The sequence below is a fragment of the Panthera onca genome, chromosome E3, assembly GCF_046562875.1.
Source record: "Panthera onca isolate mPanOnc1 chromosome E3, mPanOnc1 haplotype 2, whole genome shotgun sequence".
In the NCBI taxonomy this organism is placed as follows: domain Eukaryota; kingdom Metazoa; phylum Chordata; class Mammalia; order Carnivora; family Felidae; genus Panthera; species Panthera onca.
This window is the reverse complement of record NC_138354.1, coordinates 27,124,514-27,148,310: the sequence shown is the minus strand read 5'-3', so window position 1 is coordinate 27,148,310 and position 23,797 is coordinate 27,124,514. Positions and strand designations below refer to the sequence as shown.

Below are 23,797 nucleotides of genomic sequence, written 5' to 3'. Positions count from 1 at the left end.
CTGTGTTCAGTACTACTGGGTATATACCCAGAATTGGAATCACTGGGTCCTTTGGTAATTCTATATTTAACTTTTTGGGGAAGCACCATACTCTTTTCCAGAATGGCTTCACCATTTTATATTGCCACCAGCAATGTATAAATTTGTTGGTATTTTTGGGTTTTGGGGGGAACGACTCTCCTCTTTGGGCCCACATGGTTCAGATGATATTAATTCCCACCACTCTCTGCCCCAGAGATGGGCATCTAAACAACCAGAATTTGCTAAAGTGGAATAGGCGTATGACTGAGCCAGGCCCATGAAATTCAACTCTGAATCTCAAACAACCTTGGATTTGTGTTGCTTACCTATATCCACCACCCTTGTTTCTTAATTAAGCCAGTTTCAGTGTGACCAAGTCACCACTCTGTATCATTAAGACTTGCTTGTTTAAAACCTCTGCCTGGGGCAGCACCTGGGTGGCTCTGTCGGTTAAGCATCTGACTCTTGATTTAGGCTCAGGTCATGATCTCATGGTTCGTGAGATTGAGCCCCATGTTGGACTCCGTGCTGACAACGTAGAGTCTGCTTGGGATTCTTTCTCTCTCTCTCTCTCTCTCTCTCTCTCTCTCTCTCTCTCTCTCCCTCTCTCTCTCTGCCTCTCCTCTTCCCTCTCAAAATAAATAAAAATATACATTTAAAAATTAAAAACAAAAATCTCTGCCCAGGAGCTTTATCTCTTCTGTGGCTTATATTTATTGAGTGTCAGATTTACACTAGATATACCTACATGATGTGCTGGAGTTGGGCTCACTTTTGACGGGGCAAGACCGGCTCAGTGAATGGTCAGAGACGCGATCTTGCAGACAAAGGGGAACTTGCGGCTGCATGTGTTATCATTCCATGACCTCAGAGCTGCAGTGAGAAGAAGCACAGAATCTGGGTGAGGGTCCACCTACCACAGTAAAAGTAACCTTACCGCCCCACTGGAGTAAAAGCCCTCTCCCGTGGCCTCATGCCTGCACTGGCACCCCTTTCTGGCTGGTGCTTGATGAGGCTGCTGTCCGGCTCTTCTCTCTCCAAGGCTGGTCCTGACTTGCTGCTGTGGAGGGGCAGGACACCCTTTACCCAGGGGCTTGGCCCAGCTCTGACTCCCAGGCTCCAGACTGGCTCCCAGGATAGCAAGTCCCTGTTCCCTACCTCCCTATTCGAATCAGGAAAAGAAAAAGGGGCGCAGAAGGAGCAGGAGTTGGGTGCTTGAATCTGGACTTTGGTAGGTCCAGGTTTGAAACCCATTTCACTACTTGCTGTGTGACCAAGAACAAATTGTTTAACATCTCTGAGCTTCCATTTCTTCATCTGCAAAATGAGAATATGAATCATTTTCACTTCTCCAGATCGGGTTGAGGAGTGATGATGTTGCTCATGCTGATGGCGGTGATTGCTAATACCACATGCAAATCGTTGTGGCCACATTATGTACATTAGCTTCTTTCCTCTTCACAGCAACCTTGTGCGTTAAGTATCATTAGCCCATTTTGCAGATGCAGACTCTGAGCCAGGAGGTTAAGGCATTCACTTTGGACCACGCGATTAATAAGGGGTGGAGCTGGGGTTCCAAGAACAGCTGGATCAGCTGTGCCTCCTATAATCCTCACGTCTGCCCTATGGGTAGAACGGTTACTAAATCCATTTTACAGAAGAGGAAGCGGAATCTCAGAGTGAATAAGTGATTCCCTGCAAGGTTACAGAGCTAGAAAGCAGCAAGGCAAGGGCTTGGACCCAGGTGTATATCCTTTTCACTACTTCCACCTCAGTGCTTCTCCAGGCATACCTCTGCTCTGATAGTGAGGAGCACGAGCCTGGGGTCGGGGCTGGCACTCCAGCGCACTGGGGAGCTGACACAGAAGCACCATCTTTTGACTACGGTCTTTGCGACCCCGCCCCCCCAATGTGCCCCATGCTTCTGCCTCTAATATCTTTTTAATCCAAGCACGGTCTGCAGGTCAACAATGCCCCGCTACCTACTGTTTAAACTGTATCCACGGCGGAGAATGGCCCGGCCCCCCAACCCCGCCCACTCCGCCCCCACCAGCCCCCTAACGCCCAGGAAAAGGCGGGGGGCAGGCAGTCTCTCTGCCATCCCCGGCTCCTCCCCAGCACCCCTGCAAAAGCCCTGATTTCGCGGGCACTCACCGCTGGTCGGCCGGTACCATATCTGCACGCAGTCCTCTTCTGGGTCCTTGTGGACGCCGTCGTCCGGCTGGCTTCCGTCCCAGTAGCTGTAGTCATAGGAGGAGCCGTCGGTCCATTCAAACTGCCCTTCCTGGGCAATCCCATCCAGAGTGGAGGAAGCCAGTCCGTAAGAGAAAGATCTGGCATCAGAGCCAGCCCCAGCTCAGGGCTGACATTCTAACGCCTCCATATGGAACAGTGCAGAAGTCCTCACTTTGGGGGCACCTAGGGGCTCAGTCCGTTAACCCTTGGACTCCTGATTTGGGCTCAGGTCATGATCTCACAGCTTGTGGGATCGAGCCCTGCCTTCTCGGGATTCTCACTCTCCCTCTCTCTCTCTGCCCCGCCCCCACTCGTGGGCACGCGCATGAGCCTGCACGCTCGTGAGCTCTCTCTCTCAAAAAAAACCTTAACAAACAAACAAACTTTTTAAAAAGTCCTGGGGCGCCTGGGGGGCTCACTCAACTGAGCTTCCCACTTCGGCTCAGGTTATGATCTCAAGGTTCCTGAGTTTGAGCTCTGAGTTGGGCTCTGTGCTGAGAGTATGGAGCCTGTTTGGGATTCTCTCTCTCCCTCTCTCTCTCTCTGCCCCGCCCCTACTCGTGGGCGCGCGCGTGAGCCTGCATGCTCGTGAGCTCTCTCTCTCAAAAAAAACCTTAACAAACAAACAAACAAACAAACAAACTTTTTAAAAAGTCCTGGGGCGCCTGGGGGGCTCACTCAACTGAGCTTCCCACTTCGGCTCAGGTTATGATCTTAAGGTTCCTGAGTTTGAGCTCTGAGTTGGGCTCTGTGCTGACAGTATGGAGCCTGCTTGGGATTCTCTCTCTCTCTCTCTCTCTCTCTCTCTCTCTCTCTCCATCTCGCCCAGTCTCTCTCTCTCTCTCTCTCTCAAAATAAATATATAGGGGCGCCTGGGTAGCTCGGTCAGTTAAGCCTCCGACTTCGGCTCAGGTCATGATCTCCTGGTTGATGGGTTTGAGCCCCACGTGGGGCTCTGCGCTGATAGCTCAGAGCCTGGAGCCTGCTTCGGAGTCTGTGTCTCACATTCTCTCTCTCTCTCAAAAATAAATACTAAAATATTCTTAAAAAGGCCTCAGTTTGATGTGAGATACTGCTATTATACCATCACTGCTAGCTGCTGTTTATGGAAGGCTCATTAGTTGCCATCAGGTGCTCTACTTATTTTCTGCCCCCCGTCGTCCAAGCAGGCATCATCATGTCTATTGCACAGATGAGAAAACTCAGACTCAGATTGGCCTAGCCAAATTCACATAGCTAATAAAGCATTGGTGCTGGCATTCAAACCCAGGTCTGTGAGACTCCGTGCCCAAGATTTAACTACTACACTTTTTTTTTTTTTTAATTCAATTTACCAGCCGACTGGAGTCACCCTTCATTTCTTTCCTTTTGTCCCTGTACTGTGTATTTTTCTTGCCTGATGTGAGACTTCTCTGTCCAATTACAAGAAAACTCCTGTTGGGAATTTGATTGGTGTTAAAATAAATGTGCAAATTAACTGTGGAAAGAACTATATCCTTGCCATGTTCTGGAACACGAGCCATTTCTGCATTTATTCAAGTCCTTAGAAAAGTCTCCCCCGAAAGACTGATGATTACGGAGGTGGCATCAGATAATGGAAACAGCATGCTGCTTCTGAGAGAGAGGCTAGAGCTAGATGCTACCCACCTCCTCACTGCCATCTGGACAGGTTACTTAACCTCCCCAGCCTCAGTTTCCACACCTTTACAATGGAGCTAGTCTCTCCCTCAGAAACCTGTTGTGAGCAGTGATGAAGTAAAGGGCACAAAGGACTTAGCTAGTGTCCTGCAAGGAAGATTTTAAAAAACAAGATCTTTTACCGTATTGTTTGTTATTACTACACTTAATTATTGTAATACAAGTTCCTTAAACCCTAAGTGTATTCACAATCCTTTTTTTCTCTAAGTTTATTTAAGTAATTTCTATACCCAACGTGGGACTCACACTCATGACCTTGAGATCAAGAGTCACAGGCTCTTCTGACTGAGCCAGCCAGGCGCCCCTATAATCCCATTTAAAAAAATTCTTTCTTTCTTTCTTTCTTTATTCATTCATTCATTTATTTATTTATTTATGAGAGAGAGTGAGTGGGGGAGGGGCAGAGAGAGAGAGGGAGAGAGAGGAGCCCAAGCAGCCTCTGCGCTGACAGCAGCAAGCCTGATGTGGGGCTCGAACTCATGAACCGTGAGATCATGACCTGAGCCCAAGTGGGATGTTTAATTGACTGAACCACCCAGGTGTTCCTATAATCCCATTTGAAAGTCACTATTATGAATAGAAATTTTGCGGTTCTTTTTTTTTAATGTCTATTTATTTTTGAGAGAGAGAGCATGAGCCGGGGAAGTCCAGAGAGAGAGGGGGACAGAGGATCCAAGAAGCCTCTGTGCTGATGGCAGTGAGCCCGATGAGGGGCTTGAACTCATGAACCATGAGATCACAGCCTGAGCCGAAGTAGGACACTTAACTGATTGGGCCACCCAGGTGCCCCTTGTGGGTTTTTTTTTTTTTTTTTTTCAATTACAACTTCTATGTAGGTTCTTGCAAGATGAATTCTATTGATTTAAAAAAATATATATCCATCTCTGTTGAGTCTGGCTACTACTGTTGCTTCTGCTATTTGACAGTGACTTCTACCAGCCCTAGTGAGCTCTTAGAGTGTCCCAAGTGCCAGGCTAAGCTCATTGACTTTTCATAACAAGGCACTGTTATCATTACCCCCATTTTATAGCTGAGGAAACTGAAGCTCAGAGAGGTCAACAAAAAAAAAAAATGGCCAAAGTCACCTACCAGCCAGTAAGAGGCAGGACGGGGGCTGGAACTGGAGCCCTATTCCCCGCAGTACTCTGGGGGCAGGGCTGGTAGCATACATGCAAAACAGAGACAGTATTCAGCTCACCCAGGGAGAGTCTGGGGACAGAATTCCCAGGGGGACTCTGCTGCGATGTCGCCAGGTATGAGATCTGGCCTTGCTCTTCACCATTATTCCATCGACCCCTGCCCCATTTTGCATCCCAGACCCACTTGTCTTTCAGGTCCTCGAATAGGTCATGATCTCTCACGCCTCAGGACCTTTGCTCATGCTATTCCCTCTACCTGGAATGCGCTTCCTCTGGCTGACTCCTATTTATCCATTAGATACTAGCTTAAATGTCTTTAACTTAGGGAGGCTGTGGCAACCATGGAAGGGCACTGCTTGGAACTCCCTCAGGAGGACCAGCTACAGGGAGCACGGCTGACCCACAGCCTCAGCTCCCCTGCCCCTTCGGATTCACCGCTGCGTTCACAGCCAGACCAGGTTTCCTCCAGGCTGTGCCCAGTCAGTGACTCAGCAGGTACTCAGGGGTGCTGGTGCCGGCCCATTCCTGCCCCAGGCGGGGTTCCTCTAGTGGCCATCCTTTGCCTGAGGACTCCCCACTGGCCTAGCCAAGTCTTTCTCAGAACTGTGCTATCATCACACTTATGTCCCCTCCTCTTTTTTCCCTCACAGATCTTTCTCCCTCAGAAATATTTTACACATCTAGTCACATTTTTGTGTCCACTGTTTTGGGAACTCACCCAAAGAAAGGCCTTCCCTGATCCTACTATGTCCCCGTCACATACTCTTTCACAACACTATCTTCTACCTGGGGCATCCCGGTGTCTGGTTTTTCTCCACGTGCTGGGCACGCCGCAGTGACCTGCCGTATGGGCCCCAGGTGAAAGGTCGGCTAAGTCAAAATGGCATCCTGGCTGCAGCTGCCAAGAGGGCCTGATGGCCCCTGCTTCCTTACCTGTCTGTGATCGTGAAGCCCCGTCCAGATGTCAGCTGGGATCCCAGGCACACAGCTGTTCACAAGGTCATACACAAAGACATTCTCTTCCCAGCTGCAAACGTAAGAAACGCAGTAGTGTTACTCGTTGTCTCTGTTCTTAGGACAGAGTCAAAAACTGAAAGCAATCCTTGTTAATCTCCCTGGTTCAAAGTAAATCGAGGGTATGATGCAATCCTGTCTTTTCCTTCGTTTTCTTTTTTTTAACATTTATTTATTTTTGAGAGAGAGAGAGAGAGCTCACTCTAGTGGGGGAGGGGCAGAGAGAGGGGAGGGGAGACAGAGACTCTGAATCAGGCTCCACACTGTGAGCGCAGAGCCCCATGCAGGGCTCAAACCCATGAACCATGAGATCATGACTTGGGCTGAAATCAAGAGTCGGCCACTTAACTGACTGAGCCACCCAGGCGCCCCTCCTTCTTTTTCTTTTTTTCTTTTATTTATTTATTTTTTAATTTTTTTTTAACACTTATTTATTTTTGAGAGATAGAGAGAGACAGAGCACAAGTGAGTGAGGGGCAGAGAGAGAGGGAGGCACAGGATTTGAAGCAGGTTCCAGGCTCTGAGCTGTCAGCACAGAGCCAGACATGGGGCTCGAACCCACAAACTGTGAGATCATGGCCTGGGCCAAAGTCGGGTGCTTAACCGACTGAGCCACCCAGGCGTCCCTCTTTTTCTTTCTTTAATTACACCACCCATATGTGACTGTCTTTTCATGGCCACCTCCGGATCAGATCCATGCCAGTTCAAAGCAGATCTCAGCCCCACTATTCATCCTAAAAATTTACATCTGTCTCAAACACACCAGCAAATGAGGTGGATTGTATTGACAATATCATGAAGAGACAGAGAAAGGGGTTTCTCATGCGCTCTGCACATCAAATAACTTGATGGAAATCTCCACTAGACACTTTCGTTTTCTCTCAGAAGCCCTCCTATGCTGCCAGTCCTTACATATCCTACCAGGTTTTTGTTCACATACTGCCTCCAAAATCTTTTGCCTCCCTGGAAAATTCGGCTCTGGGCTTGAACTTGCATAGCCCACTCAGCAACACCAAAGCCCTTTGGTTAACAGGCCACCCCCGCTTAGAAAGTGTCAGCCTTTTCAGGCTGCAGTAACAAAATATCATAGACTGGATGGCTTTCAAACAACAGATATCTATTTTTCACAGTTCTAGAGGTTAGAAGTCCAAGTTCAGGAGGCCAGCATGGTCAGGTGAGGGCCTTCTGGGTCACAGACTTCTCACTGTGTCCTCACACGGAGGAGGAAGGGGCAAGACAGCAATGTGGGGCGTCTTGTATAGGGGCACTAATTAATTCCAGGGCGCCTGGGTGCCTCAGTCGGTTAAGCATCTGGCTCCTGATTTCGGCTCAGGTCATGATCCCAGAGTCATGGGATTGAGCCCCGTGTCAGGCTCCATGCTGAGCCTGCTTGAGACTCTCTCTCTCTCTCTCTCTCTCTCTCTCTCTCTTTCTCTTGCCCTCAAAATAAGTAAAGAAACATTAAAAGAAAAAGGGTGCTAATCTCATTCATGAGGGCTTCACCTCATGACCTAATCACCTCCAAATGTCCAACCTCCGAATATGGTCACGTTGGGCATTAGGATTTCAACCTATGAATTTGGGGGGTAGGACACAAATATTCAAACCATAGCAGAAGGCATTGGTGTCTTCTTGGGGGACCCTCACCTCCTATTTCAAAGAACTCAGAAAATACTTCACCTAACAAAAGGCATCGGTGGAGGACACTGAAAGCAGTCTGCTGCCCAGAGCGACAAAGAAATAGAGATGGATGGATGGATAGAGAGATAGACACATAGAGATTTTCCTTGGATCATTAAAATGTTTCCTGAGTGCTGACTTCCTGACAGGTACTGTGTTGCATGTTTTGCATATGTGAAGTCACCGCATTGCCTTCTTTTTGCATTGTCATATCAATGGGACACTGGGATGGACACCCCTGGTTGCTTACTCCACAGCCATCTCTGGTCTCTTTGCCTGTTGCCTACATAAGGAGTTAGGAGAGGAAGGGCACCTGGGTGGCTTGGTCAGTTGAGCATCTGACTCTTGATTTCGGCTCAGGTCATGATCCTAGGTTCGTGGGATTGAGCCCCAAGTCAGGCTCTGCGCTGAGCAGGGAGCCTGCTAGAGATATTCTCTCTCTCTCTCTCTCTCTCTCTCTCCCCCCCCCCATCCTCTGCCCCTCTGCCCTGCTTGAGCATGCCCACATGCTTTCTCTCTCTCTCTCTCTCTCTAAAATAAAAACACCACCCAAAAAGAAGTTAGGAAAGCTAGGTTTCACTTTCTGGCCTCCTCTTCAGCCACCACTGGCCATCAACCCCAGGTGGGCCAACTGGATGTAAGCAGACTTCCGTAAGTGGCGTCTGGAAAATACTGCCCTCCCTGATAAATGGAGACAGGTGTGTGGAAAAGGCTGCAGGGTCTATCGCGGCCTTTCCTTCTTGGGTTATAGTTGAGGGTGGACCTGATGTTTGAAGCTGCTGCACTGAAGAGCCTGGGGAAGGGAACAGCTCACCCAGCGCCCTGCTACCAGAGAGCCTGGAGAACGCCATCGGCAGAGGCCAGAAGGGCAGGTAAGGGAGGTGAGGGCAATGGACACACAATAGACTCGGCTCAAGGAGCTCACAGACCCAGAGGCGCAGATCCCACCAGACCAGGGCTCCCATTTTCGGCTTCCACGTGGCATTAAGGTAGACTTCAGTATGTTCAAGAAATCTTTATCAAGTCATACTTAGCAGCCTCAGACCGAATAACTAGCAAATAACTCACTTTAAAACGGGACTCTGGTGAGGTGCCCTTTATGCTGCAACAAAGCATATCTGCTGTCATCAGCTTCACTGGATGGCCACTCTCCACGGGCTGCCACCTTGTCTAAAATGCCCCCTATTAAATTCCCTTTGTCCTGAGGCCCTGGTAGCAAATCAGAACACCCATGTTTATTCTGCTTCATTCTGTGTTTGTGGAAGACATTGCCAATCCGTTCCAGAAGCACTCAGAATCTTTCTCAATACCGTGCTGCAGGCAATCACATTCAGGGAGTTGCAGATACAGTTGGGAACTCAATCTTTGGGTCTCCCCCAAATTCATTTGTTGAAACCCCATATTCATATGTTGGGAATATATGAACCCAAATTCCTATGTTAATACCAGTGTGATGGTATTAGAGGGTGGGGACTCTGGGAGGTGATTAGTTCATGGGGGTGGAGCTCTCATGAATGGGATTAGTGCCCTGAAAAGATGCCAGAGAGCTCTCACCCCTTCCCCGGTGAGGATGCAGCTCGAAGATGGCCATCGTGGACCAGGGAGCAGGCTCTCCCACTATGAACCTGACCAAGCTGGCACCCTAGCTTGGACTTCTCACCACCAAACTGGGAGAAATACATTTCTGTTGTTTGTAAGCCACCCCGTCTGTCGTGTTTTTGTAACAGCAGCCTGAATGGACTAAGAACCGAGATACCATTGGAGGAAATGGAAGGGAAAAAGGGTGAGTGGGGCAGGGCTTGCTGGCCCTCAGAAAGACGATCTGACATGGGAACCCTAAGTAAGAACTGGCCCCCTTGAGATGCCTAGAATTATAATGAACGGAACTATTAATGGCTCCCTCTCTTGAGCACTCAGTGATGAGCTAACTTTGTAAGAACTTCAGATGCTTGGTCTCCTTGGTCAGATGCTTGGTCTCCTTGGTGTAGGGAGGAAGTGGCAGAGCTGGGACTAGTCCAGGACTGTCTGAGTCTAGTGTCCTTGCTTCTTCCTTTGGAACATCTGCTGTTTCCATTCTTTAGGCTTCCTCATCCTTGAATATCCTGATCCAAGATGGTCCTTCCAGGAAACCTTCCCTGAATACCCCCTATCCACTCCGGACCACTTAGAGCACACATTTCTGACTTCCCAGAGGCAGGCTCGTTGGTTTATTTCTCTATTTCTTAAGGTCTGGTGTCCTCAAATGAGCCACAAGGACCACATAAACAACACCAAACCTTACTTCTACTTGACATCAGCAGGGCTCTCTTCAACATTGATGTTCCAAGAGTATGTGTTCCGCCGTGTGAGGGAATCCACTTTCTGGGGACAGGGTGTTCTTCACCCTAGTGGGTCCTTGAGCTTGGTCCCGCCCCTCTGCGTAAGCACTGGCATCCCCACACGCCTCTCTCACGCACAATTTGGGGTCTCCTACATTGACTGCTGAGCATACACGTTGAGCAGTCATCGGGTAGAGTGGCCGCCTAGCCATTTTAGCACTTTGTCATCTTTGTTCAACAGCACCTGCTTGGGAAAAAATTTCCATATTTCATTGCATTTCCCCCATAACTGGTCAAAATAACTGGAACATAGAGAAGCCCAAGGTGCTACTGCAAGTAATAAGGAGCATAGAGCAGTTGAACTTAATTCACCTCAACAGCCTCTTGAAACAAAGGCGGAAATGATTAGGTAAGCAGAAAGTATGAGGATCTTAAATTTCAATCAGATGCTCCACAGACAGACATAAGCTGATTGTGTGTTTAATTATGAAAGAAAAAAAAAAGCATGAAGAAAACACCAGAAATATAGAATTGGATTGTGTCTCAAAGACAAGATGTAATTAGGGATTTTATAATAGCGTCTAGCTTTCTGTGAACTGAACTTCACATAAAACAGGTTAAGGAGTTGATCAGATCCAACTTTCCAAAATGTTTTCATAAAAGTATCATAGACCGGGATGCCCGGGGGGGCTCAGTCGGTTAAGTCTCTGACTCATGATCTCTGTTCAGGTCATGATCTCATGGTTCATGAGTTTGAGCCCCGCGTTGGGCTCTGCACTGACAGAGTTTGGGATTCCCTCTCTCCCTCTCTCTGCCCCTTACCCACTTGCTCTCTCTCTCTCTCTCTCAAAATAAGTAAATAAACTTAAAAAAAAAAAAGTATTAATACCAAAATGGAAAACTACCTGTAAAAGAGAGGAAAGGGAGAGAATGTTAGTAGTACAAGAAGGAAAAGGAGGGGGCATTCGGAGTTGAGAAGACAGGAAGAAGGTAGGTTGAGGCAGCAAAGGACCAGAATTGGGTCAAGAATTGCCTGGAAACTCCCCACATTTGCCCAGAATCTTTGCTGATGCCTAGCTAAGGTTGAGGTTATAAGCACCATGAGTGGCTGAACTGTCCTGCCTGTAGGCTGGCTAAAGAGAAATTTTCACTTGGAATCATTTTAAAATGTACTCTTTATTCCGAGTATCTCATTTTCCTCTACAGCCTTGAAAGTTTTGACAACTTCTTTGATCCACCCGTGTGCGGGCCGGTCCTGTGCTCTGCCTGTATCACAGCGGATTTGCCCTGAAGACTGCCTTTCCCACGTTTTCTTGTCAGCTTCCCCGCAAGCAGCGGGAAGGGCCAGAAGAGGAAGGGGGCAGAGAGAAGCCGAGAGAAGCCCGGTATTTCTCTCCCTGCCTCGGGAGTCGCTGGCGGGGGCTGCCTCGCCTTGGTGGCTCCAGCTCTATGAGACTGGTTTGCCTTCCCATTAGGGGTGGAATTGGCTTCCTGCTGTTGTGAATCTCTAGACTGCCTCATTACTGCCTCTTTACGATCTTAGATTCCATCACTCGTGCGTACTAAATTCTGTTCTGCATGTCTGAAGTGGTTCCCATTCTCCTAATAGACCATGACTGCTTCTCCTCTTCTTCAGCATCACTGAGAATACAGTGGGAGCTCTATGTATCTGTTGGCTGAATACATGGAGGATTCATTTAAAAACTAAGACGGGGGCGCCTGGGTGGCTCAGTCTGTTGAGTGTCCGACTTCGGCTCAGGTCATGATCTCATGGTTCATGAGTTCGAGCCCCATGTCGGGCTTATAGTGCAGAGCCTGCTTCTCTGTCTCCCTCTCTCTGCCCCTCCGCCACTCACGCTCTCTATCTCTTTCTGTCAGAAACAAACATTAAAAACAAAAACTAAGATACAGGACCCCTTCTCTGTTCTTAACAAAAGTCAGTGACTCTAAAGCATAAAGAACCAACTGTCTTTCTGACTTCAAGTCTCTGAGATCCTTGAAAAGAAGCCATACATCAGCAAGGCCGTCGGGTGTGAAAGCAAGTCAGTTAGAGGTGATGAAGGGGCACCAGGGTGGCTCAGTTGGTTAAGCGTCTCACTCTTGATTTTGGCTCAGGTCACGATCTCACGGTTCGTGAGATAGAGCCCAATGTCAGAGCATGCTTGAGATTCTCCCTTTCCCTCTCTGCCCCTCCCCAGCTCGTGCTTGTTCCTTCTCAAAATAAATAAATAAATAAATATAACAAACAAATAAATAAAAGGTGATGAAAAATGGGCTCCAGGAAAGGTGGGCAATGAGTGCAATTACGGTGCCACGGAGTTAGGGTGACTTCAGTGAAGAGATGGAGGAGAAGGGGATGGGAATTCCCAGCAGAGGGAACAGAATGTGCAAAGGTCTGGAGGAGTAAAACGGTTGCACCAGACTGTAAAACTTTGAGACGGTCAATGTGGCTGGGGCTTAGGAGACACAGAGGAATGCTGAAGGTGGCCTTGGTGGGTGGTAATTCGACTATTCAGGTTCAAATCCCAGCTCCACCACTTTAAAGCTATGTAACTTTGAGCAAGTTACCTTCTTGGAGGATCGGGTTCGGTGTCTGTGAAAAGGAAGATACCTACCCGATACGGTTTGAGAGAGCTTCAAAATGATGCTGTATACAAACACTCAGCAAATAGACATCAGTTATTATTCCTCGTATTATATTCTTGGTATATATATTATGTGCATTGTATCGCAGGGTCAAGCCCCGTGTTGTCATGTGGGGCACAGCACAAAATCAGCACATGTGAAGGTGGATCCTGTAGCTGCTCTTAGCTTCCCATGCTACACGCTTCGCCTTCAACCGTTTCAATGAGAAATTGGGCTGGATTGGTTTGTTTCTTTCTTCTTCTTTTTTTAATGTTTATTTAATTTTGAGAGAGAGGGAGAGAGAGAGAGGCAAAACAGGAGTGGGGGAGGGGCAGAGAGAGAGGAAGACAGAATCTGAGGCAGGCCCCAGGCTCTGAGCCGTCAGCACTGAGCCCAACGCAGGGCTTGAACCCATGAACTACAAGATCATGACCTGAGCCGAAGTTGGACGCCTAACCGACCGAGCCGCCCAGGCCGGATCAGTTTCAATGAGAAATTGGGCTAGATCAAAGTTAGCTTGAATTAGCAAAGAGAAACACCAGTGAGAAATGCCAGTTTTCACTCTCTGTTCCAAAGGGGGTGCTTGGTTGGGCTATGGGGGACGGATGTCCACTCACCTGTGGATGGAGGCCAGTTTCGCAGACTTCCTGCCAATGGAGAACTCAGAACAGTAGAAGTCAGCCTCGGCCCAAGTCTTATTGAGAGGGAAAAATCGGTAGCAGTGGCCTTTGAACTCCATCCAGAATAGTGGGCACAGAGAAGCCGGGGGCAGCTCGGGCATGGCTGTGGGCAGAGAAAGAGACTGGCAGGAGGGCTGGTAGCGTGGAAACATTGTTCCTACAGCTTATGACACCTTTTCAAGAGTGAATGTAAAACATGTCCCATTGTGATTAGTAACATTCTATGCTTGAGGTCCAAAAAATACATGCGTACCTAAAATTTACCAAATGACAAAAGTAATATATGCTCATTATAGAACACTTGAAAAATGTTACTGCTTTGGTGTGTTTTTCTTCGTATCATGCTTGAACGCAGAGATTTGTAAAAATTCTATTATTATATTGTACTATACATACCTGTCAATATTCAGAGTTCCAAAAATTAGAATATATTCCCCTCCTGTTATTATAAATTTTCATAAACATTGTTTTAAATAGCTCTTGAATACTCCACGGAGTGGTCCCCCTAGAGTTTATTTAATCATTCCCCTATTTGTGGATAATTAGACTGGTTCCCTTTTTTTAAAAATAAATAGACATAATGCTGAGATGAACAGCCTTGTACATCAAGCTTTTTTCAACATTTCTGAAGATTTTCCAAGGAGAGATTTTTAAGGCTTTGATACAACTTGCTAAATTGCCTCCTGAAAGCAATTTATCCTCCCACAGTAATGTCTGAGAGTGCCCATCTCACAGTGCCCTCGCCAGTGCCGGGTGTTGTCACTTTAATGGCAATCTTTGCAAATTTTATAAGCAAAAAAAAGGTGCCTTGTTTCAATGTGCAACTCTGGGCTCTGTGGTGAGGGCAGACATTTCTCCACGTGTTTACTGACAAACTATAGCCAAGACTATTTATATCTGTAGCCCATCGAACTACTGGGGTTCAGGAAGCATCCTTAATTCTGAAAAAGCACAGATGGAAATCCACTTTTGAGACAATAAAGTTCCTCCAAGCCTCGACCCCCTTGAAGGCCTCTTAGGAGATATCTTTTTTTTTGGAAACCACAACTCAAGATGACTGGTTGCGAGGAAGAAGGCGCACTGAGAACCTGCCTTGAGCTATGTTAGGTAGCTCACCCACGGTGGGGGGCAGGGCTAACATCTGTTGGACTGGGACTCTGGAGGTCTGGGTCCCAGCTGCCAGCTCTGTGCCTAACATGCCAGGTGACAACGGCACATTCAGCTGTCAAACTGGTTGATCTCTGGGGCCCCTTTTGTGGACCCCCAAGGGCGTGGGATCTTTGCCTTTCAAGCCACTGTAACAGCTGGCTGAGCTCTTGAATAATAAAGTAGTGGACAACATTTATGAAGCATTTGTAATGTGTCACACACCTACAGGGAAACTGAGGCTTGGACAGGTTAAGTGACTTGCCCAAGGTCATCCTGCTCGCAAGTGGCAGGTAGGGATTTGAACCGAACCTCCTGACACCAGAGTCTTTGATCTGAAAGTCCACGTGATGCCTCATCATGGGACATCAACGGGGCTGAGAATGGTTCACAGTCTTTTAGCACCTTACTTCATAGAAGTTCGCCAAATGCTTGGCGTCCATGGATTGCTCTGTAATAGTATGATTATTAATGATTAGCTCAGGGTTTCATAGCCGGGGTTGATGGGGTTTCAGGGATCCATTGTGTCCCCTGAAATGAAGTGCAAAATCAAGAGTGTGTACGTGTGCATGCGCATTTATCTGGGGGAAAGAGTCAGATGTCTTAATCCAGAGAGCTACGCTAAGCAGACAGGTTCCATGTCTCCCATCACTGACCACAGCCACTGGGCTTTCTCATTTGACCAGAACTGCCCTTCCTGCCCCCCTCCCCTGCCCCAGACAGCCACACCGTCAGTCCTGCTTTGTTCCACCTCTTGAAACCATGGATGTTGCTGAGCTCTTTGTAGGAACTTTGTGGCACTACCTTTGAAGATGCAGAGAGACTTTAATAATTAAATGAAAGGGCTGGAAGGGGAAAGGAGGCGGCCAGGGTTCCTACTCCCCTCTCCCCAAGGTCCAAAGGCTTCTCCTGGGTCCTAAAGCCTGGTGGATATTTCCAAAGCAGGTCTCCCTGTGGAAAACAAGCTCCCTCCTTCACCCTCCTGGTTCCTTTGATTTTGTCTACTGAACAAATGGTGGTTATGGATGCCTGGGGTGAAACATACCAGAAAATGGGGCTGTGACAGGTCACTGCTCAATTATTCCCTTTTCCACCTGGGCAGGCAAAGGCATTTAATTGGAAGGATCTGGGAGGCAAAAAGCCACGTGTTTGCACATGGGATAATGAACTCCACCCTGCCTGGTATCCCACACCCCCCTTCCCTCTGGGATTTCTAGAAACTGAGACTAGAAGGATCTTAGAGGCCTTTTATCAGCCTGAACCCCAAAGTAGCCTTTGCTAATCCGTGTCTCTCTCATGAAGGGATTTCTATAGGTTTACAGCTTGATGAGTCAGGTAATGATGGCACTGTAACAAACAGGACCAACCCCAATGGGCTGTCACCTGAACCAGGCATGGTGTCAGGCTCTTTGTACATATCAGCTCAGTTAGTCTTCACACATCCTACAAGGTAGATACCACAATCACTCTCATTTTACAGAGGAAGGAACCAAGGACAGAGAGGTTGAGTAACATGCCCAATAGCACACAGCAGCTGAGTGGCGGAGGTGGTTGTTAAAGCCAGGCTGTATGGCTCCAGACCTAATTTAGAGATTCCTGTCGGATTTAAGCCCATTTCCTTTTGACTCAGTCTTGACGGTCTGGACATTCATTCATTTCCTTTTTCATTCAACAAATTCTATTTGAGCACCCACTTGGGCTCAGGCAGTTAGCTGGAGATACTGTGGCCAGCTACACAGAGGGGGCTTCTGATCGCTTGGGTTTTACAAGATTGACATAAAGAAAAATAAGAATGGGGGTGTCTGGGTGGCTCATTTAAGCGTCCAACTTTGGCTCAGGTCATGGTCTCATGGTTCGTGGTCTCCCCGCGTCTGGCTTTGGGCTGACAGCTCAGAGCCTGGAGCCTGCTTCCGATTCTGTGTCTCCCTCTCTCTCTGCCCCTCCCCTGCTTGCACTCAGTCTCTGTCTCTCAAAAATAAGTAAAACGTTAAAAAACTTTTTAAGAAAAATAAGCACAGAAATAAATTATTATGTCATTTGTGGATGTGGGTCATGCTGGCAAAAACTTGAGGGAGCACCCCCAAATTATTTTTGGAGGCTGGTTATTTGTTTACTCGCTTTGTCTCCCTAGTTGAACTGGTGGCCGCTCCAACTGTCTCCTCAAGGAGCTCATGGGTGATTAGGACAGGACACCAGAGCCCCCTTCCCAGATGGGGAAATTTCACGGTGTTGCCACAGGAGCACCTAAAAGTGGCACCTAGGATTTGGAGATCTGGGAAGCTTCTGGGAGGGGATGATGTCTCAACTGAGACCTCAAAGATAAGAGTCAGGGAACATGTTTCCGGTGAGGACACAGCAGGTGCAAAGGCCTGAGGGTATGAGAGCATATGGAACATTTGGAGAAATGCAAATGGTTCAGCCAAGCTGGGAATCGGAGAGGGTGAGAAGGTAAGAGATGAGGCCAGAGGTGACCAAGGGAGGGTGGAGGGGAAGGGAGGGGAGGGGATGCACAAAAGGGCTCGTTGCTCTGGAAACCGGGAGCCTGCAGTGGTCTTTTCCTTCAATTAGCAGCACTAAAGGCCACCAAGGTCTCCCAGCTGGGGTGGGAGTCAAAGTCCTTGGGAGCTCTGAGCTTGTGAAGAAAAAAGAACACACCAGTGGAGTTCAGGCCTCATTTTTTCTCTCTCGCTCTCTCTTTTTAAAAGAAGAAATTGTCACCTTCCCACTCAATCTGGCTGCTCGCTCCCCTGGCACCAGTCCAGCCGCCCACAGTGCACTACCACGCTGCCTCCCGCCCAGATCCGCCTTGGGAGCCAGCCAGGAGGGGCGGTGAGGGAGGCTCTGGGGGCCACGTCCCAACCCCCAGCCCCACCCCCACTCCTGGGCCCCAGATGTCCCAGGAGACCGGGAAGGTGGCCTCTGGGAGGGCTGCCTCACTTCCCGATGCCTCCCTGGTTCACACAGCCCGCTGTCAGACCGTCCTCCTCACTAGTGAGTCCTGGATCCACACTGGTGGTCCTGGGCTTCTCATGCCCGAGTTTTGCTCTCCCTTCTCTGGGCCACTCTCGTGGCCACAAGATAGAGAGGAAAGAGCACTGGGAAATGTCTTATATTGTTAATAACAGCAGCCATTCATCGGGTGGTGAGTGTATAACTGCTCAGATCAGGCTAAGAGGGGGATCGGTATCATGCCCGTTTTACAGCTGAGCAAACTGAGGCTCAGAGAGCTGAAGTCACTTGCCCCTACAGCTAGCAAATGGTGGTGGTATCAGGATGGACTCAGACATCCCTAAACACTAAGTGCCTCCAGGAAACCTCTTTTTTTTTTTTTTCTGGTCTTGGTTTTCTCATTTGTAAGACAAATATATCAAACACCAAATTTAACAGTTCATATGCTGAAGCCCTAACTCCTCAATGTCTTTGGACATGGGACACTTGGGAGGTGATTAGGGTTAGATAAGTTCATGGGGGGGGGACCTATGATAAGTGCCCTTATAGGAAGAGAGAGAACAGAGCCCCCGACCCTCACCCCCCCTCTCTCCACTGTGGGGGGAGACAGCATCTGGAAAAGAGTACTCGCCAGGAACCAAATTGCTCAAGATCTTGATTTTGAACTTCCCAGGCTCCCAAACTGAGAGAAATAAACTCCTATTATTTCAGCCTCCCAGTGTATGGTGTTTTCACCATAGGTTACAGCAGCCTGAGCTAAGACCAAAAGTTAATTAAGCAAATAATTCAATGTTTCCTGGGTGCCTACTGGGCTTTGAGGTCTGTGACCTCAAGTCGCTCAGTATGGAGAGAGGAACACACACATGGCAATGAGATGCACTTCAGAAATATGCAGAGGGCTCCGTGACCGTGGAGGAGGGGTGGGGAATGGGCCAGAGCGTACATGCGGCACTCTGGGATCTGACTCTATGATCCAGGCTCTGAGATGTCTTCAAGGAAGTAGGGACGTCTAGTTGCTCAGACCTCCATACTCCAGCGTGGACTCTGGAGTCCAACGGCCCCAGCTGGACACTCAGTGCTTTGTGCCTCTGTTTTCTCATCTAAAAATGGACATGACGATAATGCCGACTTCACAGGGAAGCCATGGCCTGGCTCATGGTTGGCATCCGAGTAAGCATTAGATATTACTACTACAGAGACAGCTTGGGCCCCGAAACCTGCCTGGAGCTGGGAGTACAGTGCCAGCTTCCTGGAGGAAAGAGAAGACAGATTCCCCCTTGCCCACCCCCGGGGGCCTGCGGAAGCAGCCAGTGAGCTTCAGACTTCAAACGCTTTGCTGGAATGTCCTTTGCTGTGAAGAGTACTTGGCCTCAGGAGCCAGGAAATGAAACTTGTTGGTAACGGTTGAAGAATCATAATGGCAAATATTTATGTAGCTTTTACTAGGTGCCAGGCTCCCTTCTAAGCACTTTACACTCATTAATCCACTTAAACAATGTGATCAAAGCCAGGTTCGGAGAAAAGGTTTTACGGAAAGGCTGTAGTCTGGCTAAAGCCTCCCAAGCCTTCCAGAAGTGTCTAAAGTGATCTCAAGCAAATCTAGAGGTGTGGCTCCGATGCACTGTGTGCATATATCTTCACGTGCATGGAAGGTTAGGAGCGCTGGGATCAGTAATAATATGACCAATGCTCTTTTCTGCAAGGAAAAGTTGGGAGTATCCAGGGGAGGATAAACTAGGCCCATTCTCAATAAGGAGGGCTTTGATTGTGCCCTCAGCTTCATGGTCTGCAGGGGCCCCCTGACACCCTAAGATGAGCCCTCCCTAGTCACACATCAACATGCACACTCATACACACACACCTGCACACACGCGTTCTCTTCTGACTTGAAGTCACTTTCCTCTAGAAGATCTGTCTGCCCAGGCCCCAACTAGACTTTCTGCTGGGCTGGGAACCTGGAGAGAAGGAGAACTACCACTTGGACGGATGATGACCGTGGCAGGGTCACTGGCCTCTGTAGGCCTCGACTTCCACACTTGTAATATCGAAGGGTTGGGCTCCATGGATTCCCCAGCCCTTCCTGCCAACTTCAGTTCTGAGCTTTCCAAGGTTGCCGGGGTTTGAAGTGATCTCAGTGCCCCTCTCAGCTGAGCTGGGGGTGAGCTGGGGGAGAGATGTCTGGAAGTTCCTTTCTCCAATGGAGGTTTTTGTCACAGCAGAAAACCGTCTCTGGCCATTTCTATCATCTCATCAACAACTGCAGTAACAGAAGAACTAGCGGTAAGAACTCAGTTTTTAAGCACTTACTGTGTGTTAAGCACTTCACGTCATGACCTCACTGAAGATCTCCCAATTGTTTGGTAGGCACCGCTAATTATCCCCACTTTCTAGAGGAGGAAACTTGACGCCCAGAGATGCCAGGAGCATAAGCAGTAAGAGAGAGAGAGAGAGAGAGAGAGGAGACTCCCCAGTTGTTTCCACTTGCAAACTCAACCTCGGGCCCTTTCCACACACTGGATACAAAGGAAAGACTGGAATATACAAGGCAGACTTCAAGGATATTTTGTCCATCTTCTCTCCTGCTCGCCCATTGCATGGATGCGGAAACTGAGCCATAAGAGCAAGGATGAAAGACATTATTATACATTGAATGTTTGTGTTCCCCTGTTCCCCCCCATTCATATGTTGGAGCCTTACCCCCCAATATAATGGTTAAGTGGGGTCTTTGGGGGGGGTAATGAGGGTTCAATGAAGTCAGGAGGGTGGGACCCCCATGATGGGACTAATGTCCTTATAAGAAAAGGAAGAGAGGGGTGCGTGGGAGGCTCAGTCGGTTGAGCATCCGACTTCAGCTCAGGTCATGATCTTCTCGCTTGTGAGTTCGAACCCCGCATCGGGCTCTGTGCTGACAGCTTGGAGCTTGGAGCCTGCTTCTGATTCTGTGTCTCCCTCTCTCTCTGCCCCTCCCCCGCTTGCACTCTGTCTCTGTCTCAAAAATAAATAAACATTAAACAAATTAATACAAATAAATAAATAAAAATAAAAAAGAAGAGGAAGAGGGACCAGAGTGTGCACATGCTCTTTCTCTCTCTGCCATGGGAAGACATAACAAGAGGGTGGTCATCTGCAAACCGGGAAGAGGGCCCTCACCAGGGAACTGAATCAGGCAGCACCTTGACCTCCCAGCCTCGGAACTTTGAGAAACAGATTCCTGTTGTCGAAGCCACCCAGTCCATCGTACTTTGTGATGGCAGCCAGAGCTGACTGAGACAGATGCTCAGAGATTTTATGACAGAACTGGAGCCCCTGACACTTGCCCGAATGAACTCATCTCCCACCATCAGGGTGGCCAGATTAAGAAGGAGGCCCAGGTAAATCTGAATTTCAGATAAACAACTAATTTTAAGCCTATGTCCCACGTAATTTTTTTAAAAAATGTTTTTATTTATTTTTGAGAGAGAGAGAGAGCACGATCAGGGGAGGGGTAGAGAGAGAATTGCACAGAGGATCCGAAGCGGGCTCTGCGCTGACAGCAGAGAGCCTGAAGCAGGGTTCGAACTCACAGACTGTGAGATCATGATTTGAGCCAAGATCAAGAGTCACTCAGCCGATTGAGCATTCCAGGCCCCTGTCCCACGTAATATTTGAGACATGTTTATGCTGAAAGATGACTGTTTACCTGAAATACAAATTTACACAGGCACCAGGCATTTTCTCTGGTAACCCTATCACCCCACTGTTTAAGTTGGTCCCAACACTGTAACAGCCCAATAATGTGCTCTTATGGGAGTCTTACAAGTAGTTCATTAGTCGTACTTCAATGGGGATCAAAACAGTATCTCTGCCATAAAGTTATTGTGAAGGTTAAATAAATCTATACACACAAAAAAAGTGCTTAAAACAATGCCCGGCATATAGTAAGGGCTGTGTAAATCTTAATTGGTTATAGGTACTATTTAATTAATTAATTAATTTATTTATTGAGAGAGAAACAGAGTGCAAGCGGGGGAGGGGCAGAGGGAGACAGAGAATCCAAAGCAGGCTCCAAGCTGTCAGCATAGAGCCTGACACGGGGCTCAAACTCACAAAAAGCAAGATCATGACCTGAGCCGAAGTCGGACACTTAACAGACTGAGCCACCCAGGCACCCCATTAATAATAATAATTATTATTATTTTCATATATTTTAAACAACATTTGGAAATAACCTTCGTGGCAGAGGTGACAGGCAAGATCCTCAGCCCTGAGCAGGCTGCAGGATTCAGGAATCTTCCCACCCGGACGGGTCCCTCAGAACGAGCCCCCAGCCTCCGCATTGCCAAGAGGAGAAACTGAGCTCATTTGAAGCCCTGAGACTTTCAAGCTGGAGACTGGGACGCCACACGTCAGAGGCCGGTAGGTCCCAATTCCCAGGGACACAGAAAACCCTCAGAAGTGGGCCACAGAGCAGTGACCTCCAGGGAGGTCACGAGAGGGACAACTGGGTCCCCTCAGCCTGCCCAACGGTGGTGGGCAGCAGCAGGTCTGAAAGCTCCCTGGGGGCAGCTGCCACAGCCAGGGTGGGGGTGGGGAGCCCAGGTGCCAAATCCCTAACAGAAACAGCCTTTCCAGATCTTCCTACGGTGCCAGGTACCAAGCATGAAGTACTCCCCCACTTTATCCGACTTCCCTTGCAGAGCAGCCCCAGAGGGTGCCACTCTCACCCCCATTGTCCAAAGGAAGCTGAGCTCAGAGAGGTTGAGAAACTTGGGCAAGGTCACACAGTTTTTAAGGTGCAAAACTGGGATTTAAAATCAGGACTTTTGGGGCGTGACCCTAGCGCAATGCCCCTGGGGCCCGGGGAGGGGAGATGGAAGGGCTGTGGGGGAGGGGGGGGCAGCTCAGCTCCCGCCACACTGTGGGTCAGGCAGGCCTGCAGCCCAGGCAGCCAGGCCTCACGGATACAACCTCAAGCATCTGTGAGGTGTCCTCCTCTCCGCCTGCTCCGGCCCTGGCCCCTATGCTCACCTGGGCTGATATTGATGTCCGTCTGTGGAAAAGCCTGTGCAGAAAGGAGGGTCAGTGAGGCCGCGGCCCACAACCCCCACCTTTGCATCCTGAGCCCCGAGGAAGCCACCTCCAGGCCTGAGTGGAGGAGAGAAGCCTTTCTGGGAGCTCTTCTGGGCGCAGGCGAGAATTGCTGGGAGCTCCGGACTCACTGGGTAGACCCCAGTCTCCTCCTCCTCCCCTCCCTTCTCTCCTCCCTCCTCCCGGCACTGGCACTGCTGGAGACAGCTCCCAGTGACAGCTTGAAGGCTGCCGGGGTCAGCCCCCTCTGGGGAACTAAGAGAAACCCGCAGCCCTGCTTCTGAGCCACTGCGTGGCCTTGGGCATGTGCTCACTTCTGTGAGACTCAGTTTTCTCCTCTGCAAGATGGGATAATAACAGAGTTTGTATCTGGGCCTGTCACAGGAAAGAAAGTATCTTGGATCCCGTAGAGGAAATACATACATACCAGAAGATAAAAATGCAAGTTGGAGCCCAGTGCGGAAGGAAGTCGGAAGTCGGAAGTCCACAGCGGGCGGGAGGCTTGCTTCGGCTCAGCTGTCCCTCCACCCCGGCCCTGCAGGCATTAGAACTAGCTGCTTGAGGGGCCTGGGTGGCTGGGCACCCGACTTCCGCTCAGGTCATGATCTCATGCCTCGGGAGTTCGAGCCCTTCACCGGGCTCAGGCTCGTTGCTGTCAGTGGAGAACCCACTTTGGATCCTCTGTCTCACTCTCTTTACCTCTCCCCTGCTTGCGTGCAGTCGTTCTCTCAAAACTAAATAAACATTAAAAAAAAAAAAAAAAAAAAAAAAAGAACTAGCTGCTTGCCTAGGAAGACCTAAGTGAGTTAACCTCCTCCCCATCCCTCCACCTTTCAGGGTTTCTTAGGGGTTAAAGGAGGTGCCTGTAGAAGGTTCTTGACACAGAATAAGTGCTCAACAAAGAGAAGCAAAAGTTATCATTCATGCATAGTTCTAGTGTGTGGTTTGCCCGGGCTTAAGTGTTTTTTTTACAAAAAGCAGAAATGAACTACTGGGACCTCATCAAAATAAAAAGCTTCTGCACAGCGAAGGAAACAATCAGCAAAACTAAAAGGCAACGGACAGAATGGGAGACGATATTTACAAATGAAATATCAGATAAAGGGTTAGTATCCAATATCTATAAAAAGCGTATCAAACTCAACACCAGAAAATAAATACTCCAGTGAAGAAATGGGCAAAAGACATGACTAGACACTTCTCCAAAGAAGACATCCAGATGGCT

At 48.6% G+C, this 23,797-nt stretch overlaps 1 protein-coding gene across 2 annotated transcripts; it reads right to left on the bottom strand.

Moving 5' to 3' along the window:
• Nucleotides 1-683: 683 nt before the first annotated feature.
• On the bottom strand, nt 684-23,098 carry CLEC19A (C-type lectin domain containing 19A). Of its 2 annotated transcripts, none has more exons than XM_060648622.2 (5): nt 23,000-23,098; nt 13,348-13,513; nt 6,027-6,120; nt 2,176-2,305; nt 684-894 (listed from the first exon to the last, which is right to left on the bottom strand). In XM_060648622.2, the coding sequence occupies exons 2-5, from the start codon at nt 13,509-13,511 to the stop codon at nt 815-817; spliced, it is 468 nt and encodes a 155-aa protein (XP_060504605.1). In that variant the 5' UTR covers nt 13,512-13,513; nt 23,000-23,098; the 3' UTR covers nt 684-814. The 2 variants fall into 2 exon arrangements, with proteins under 2 accessions (XP_060504605.1, XP_060504604.1); XM_060648621.3 differs by lacking the exon at nt 23,000-23,098 and adding an exon at nt 22,513-22,726.
• Nucleotides 23,099-23,797: the final 699 nt, after the last annotated feature.

Excerpts from the sequence above, each read along its gene's own strand:
- CLEC19A (XM_060648621.3), bottom strand. The coding sequence starts at position 22,600 with ATGCAAAGGTGGGGGTTGTGGGCCGCGGCCTCACTGACCCTCCTTTCT. Across the intron at positions 13,514-22,512 it reads GGACATCAATATCAGCCCAG|CCATGCCCGAGCTGCCCCCG; the intron begins GTGAGCATAGGG and ends CTCTGCCCACAG. Across the intron at positions 895-2,175 it reads ATGGTACCGGCCGACCAGCG|CTCTGAGGTCATGGAATGAT; the intron begins GTGAGTGCCCGC and ends TTCTCACTGCAG.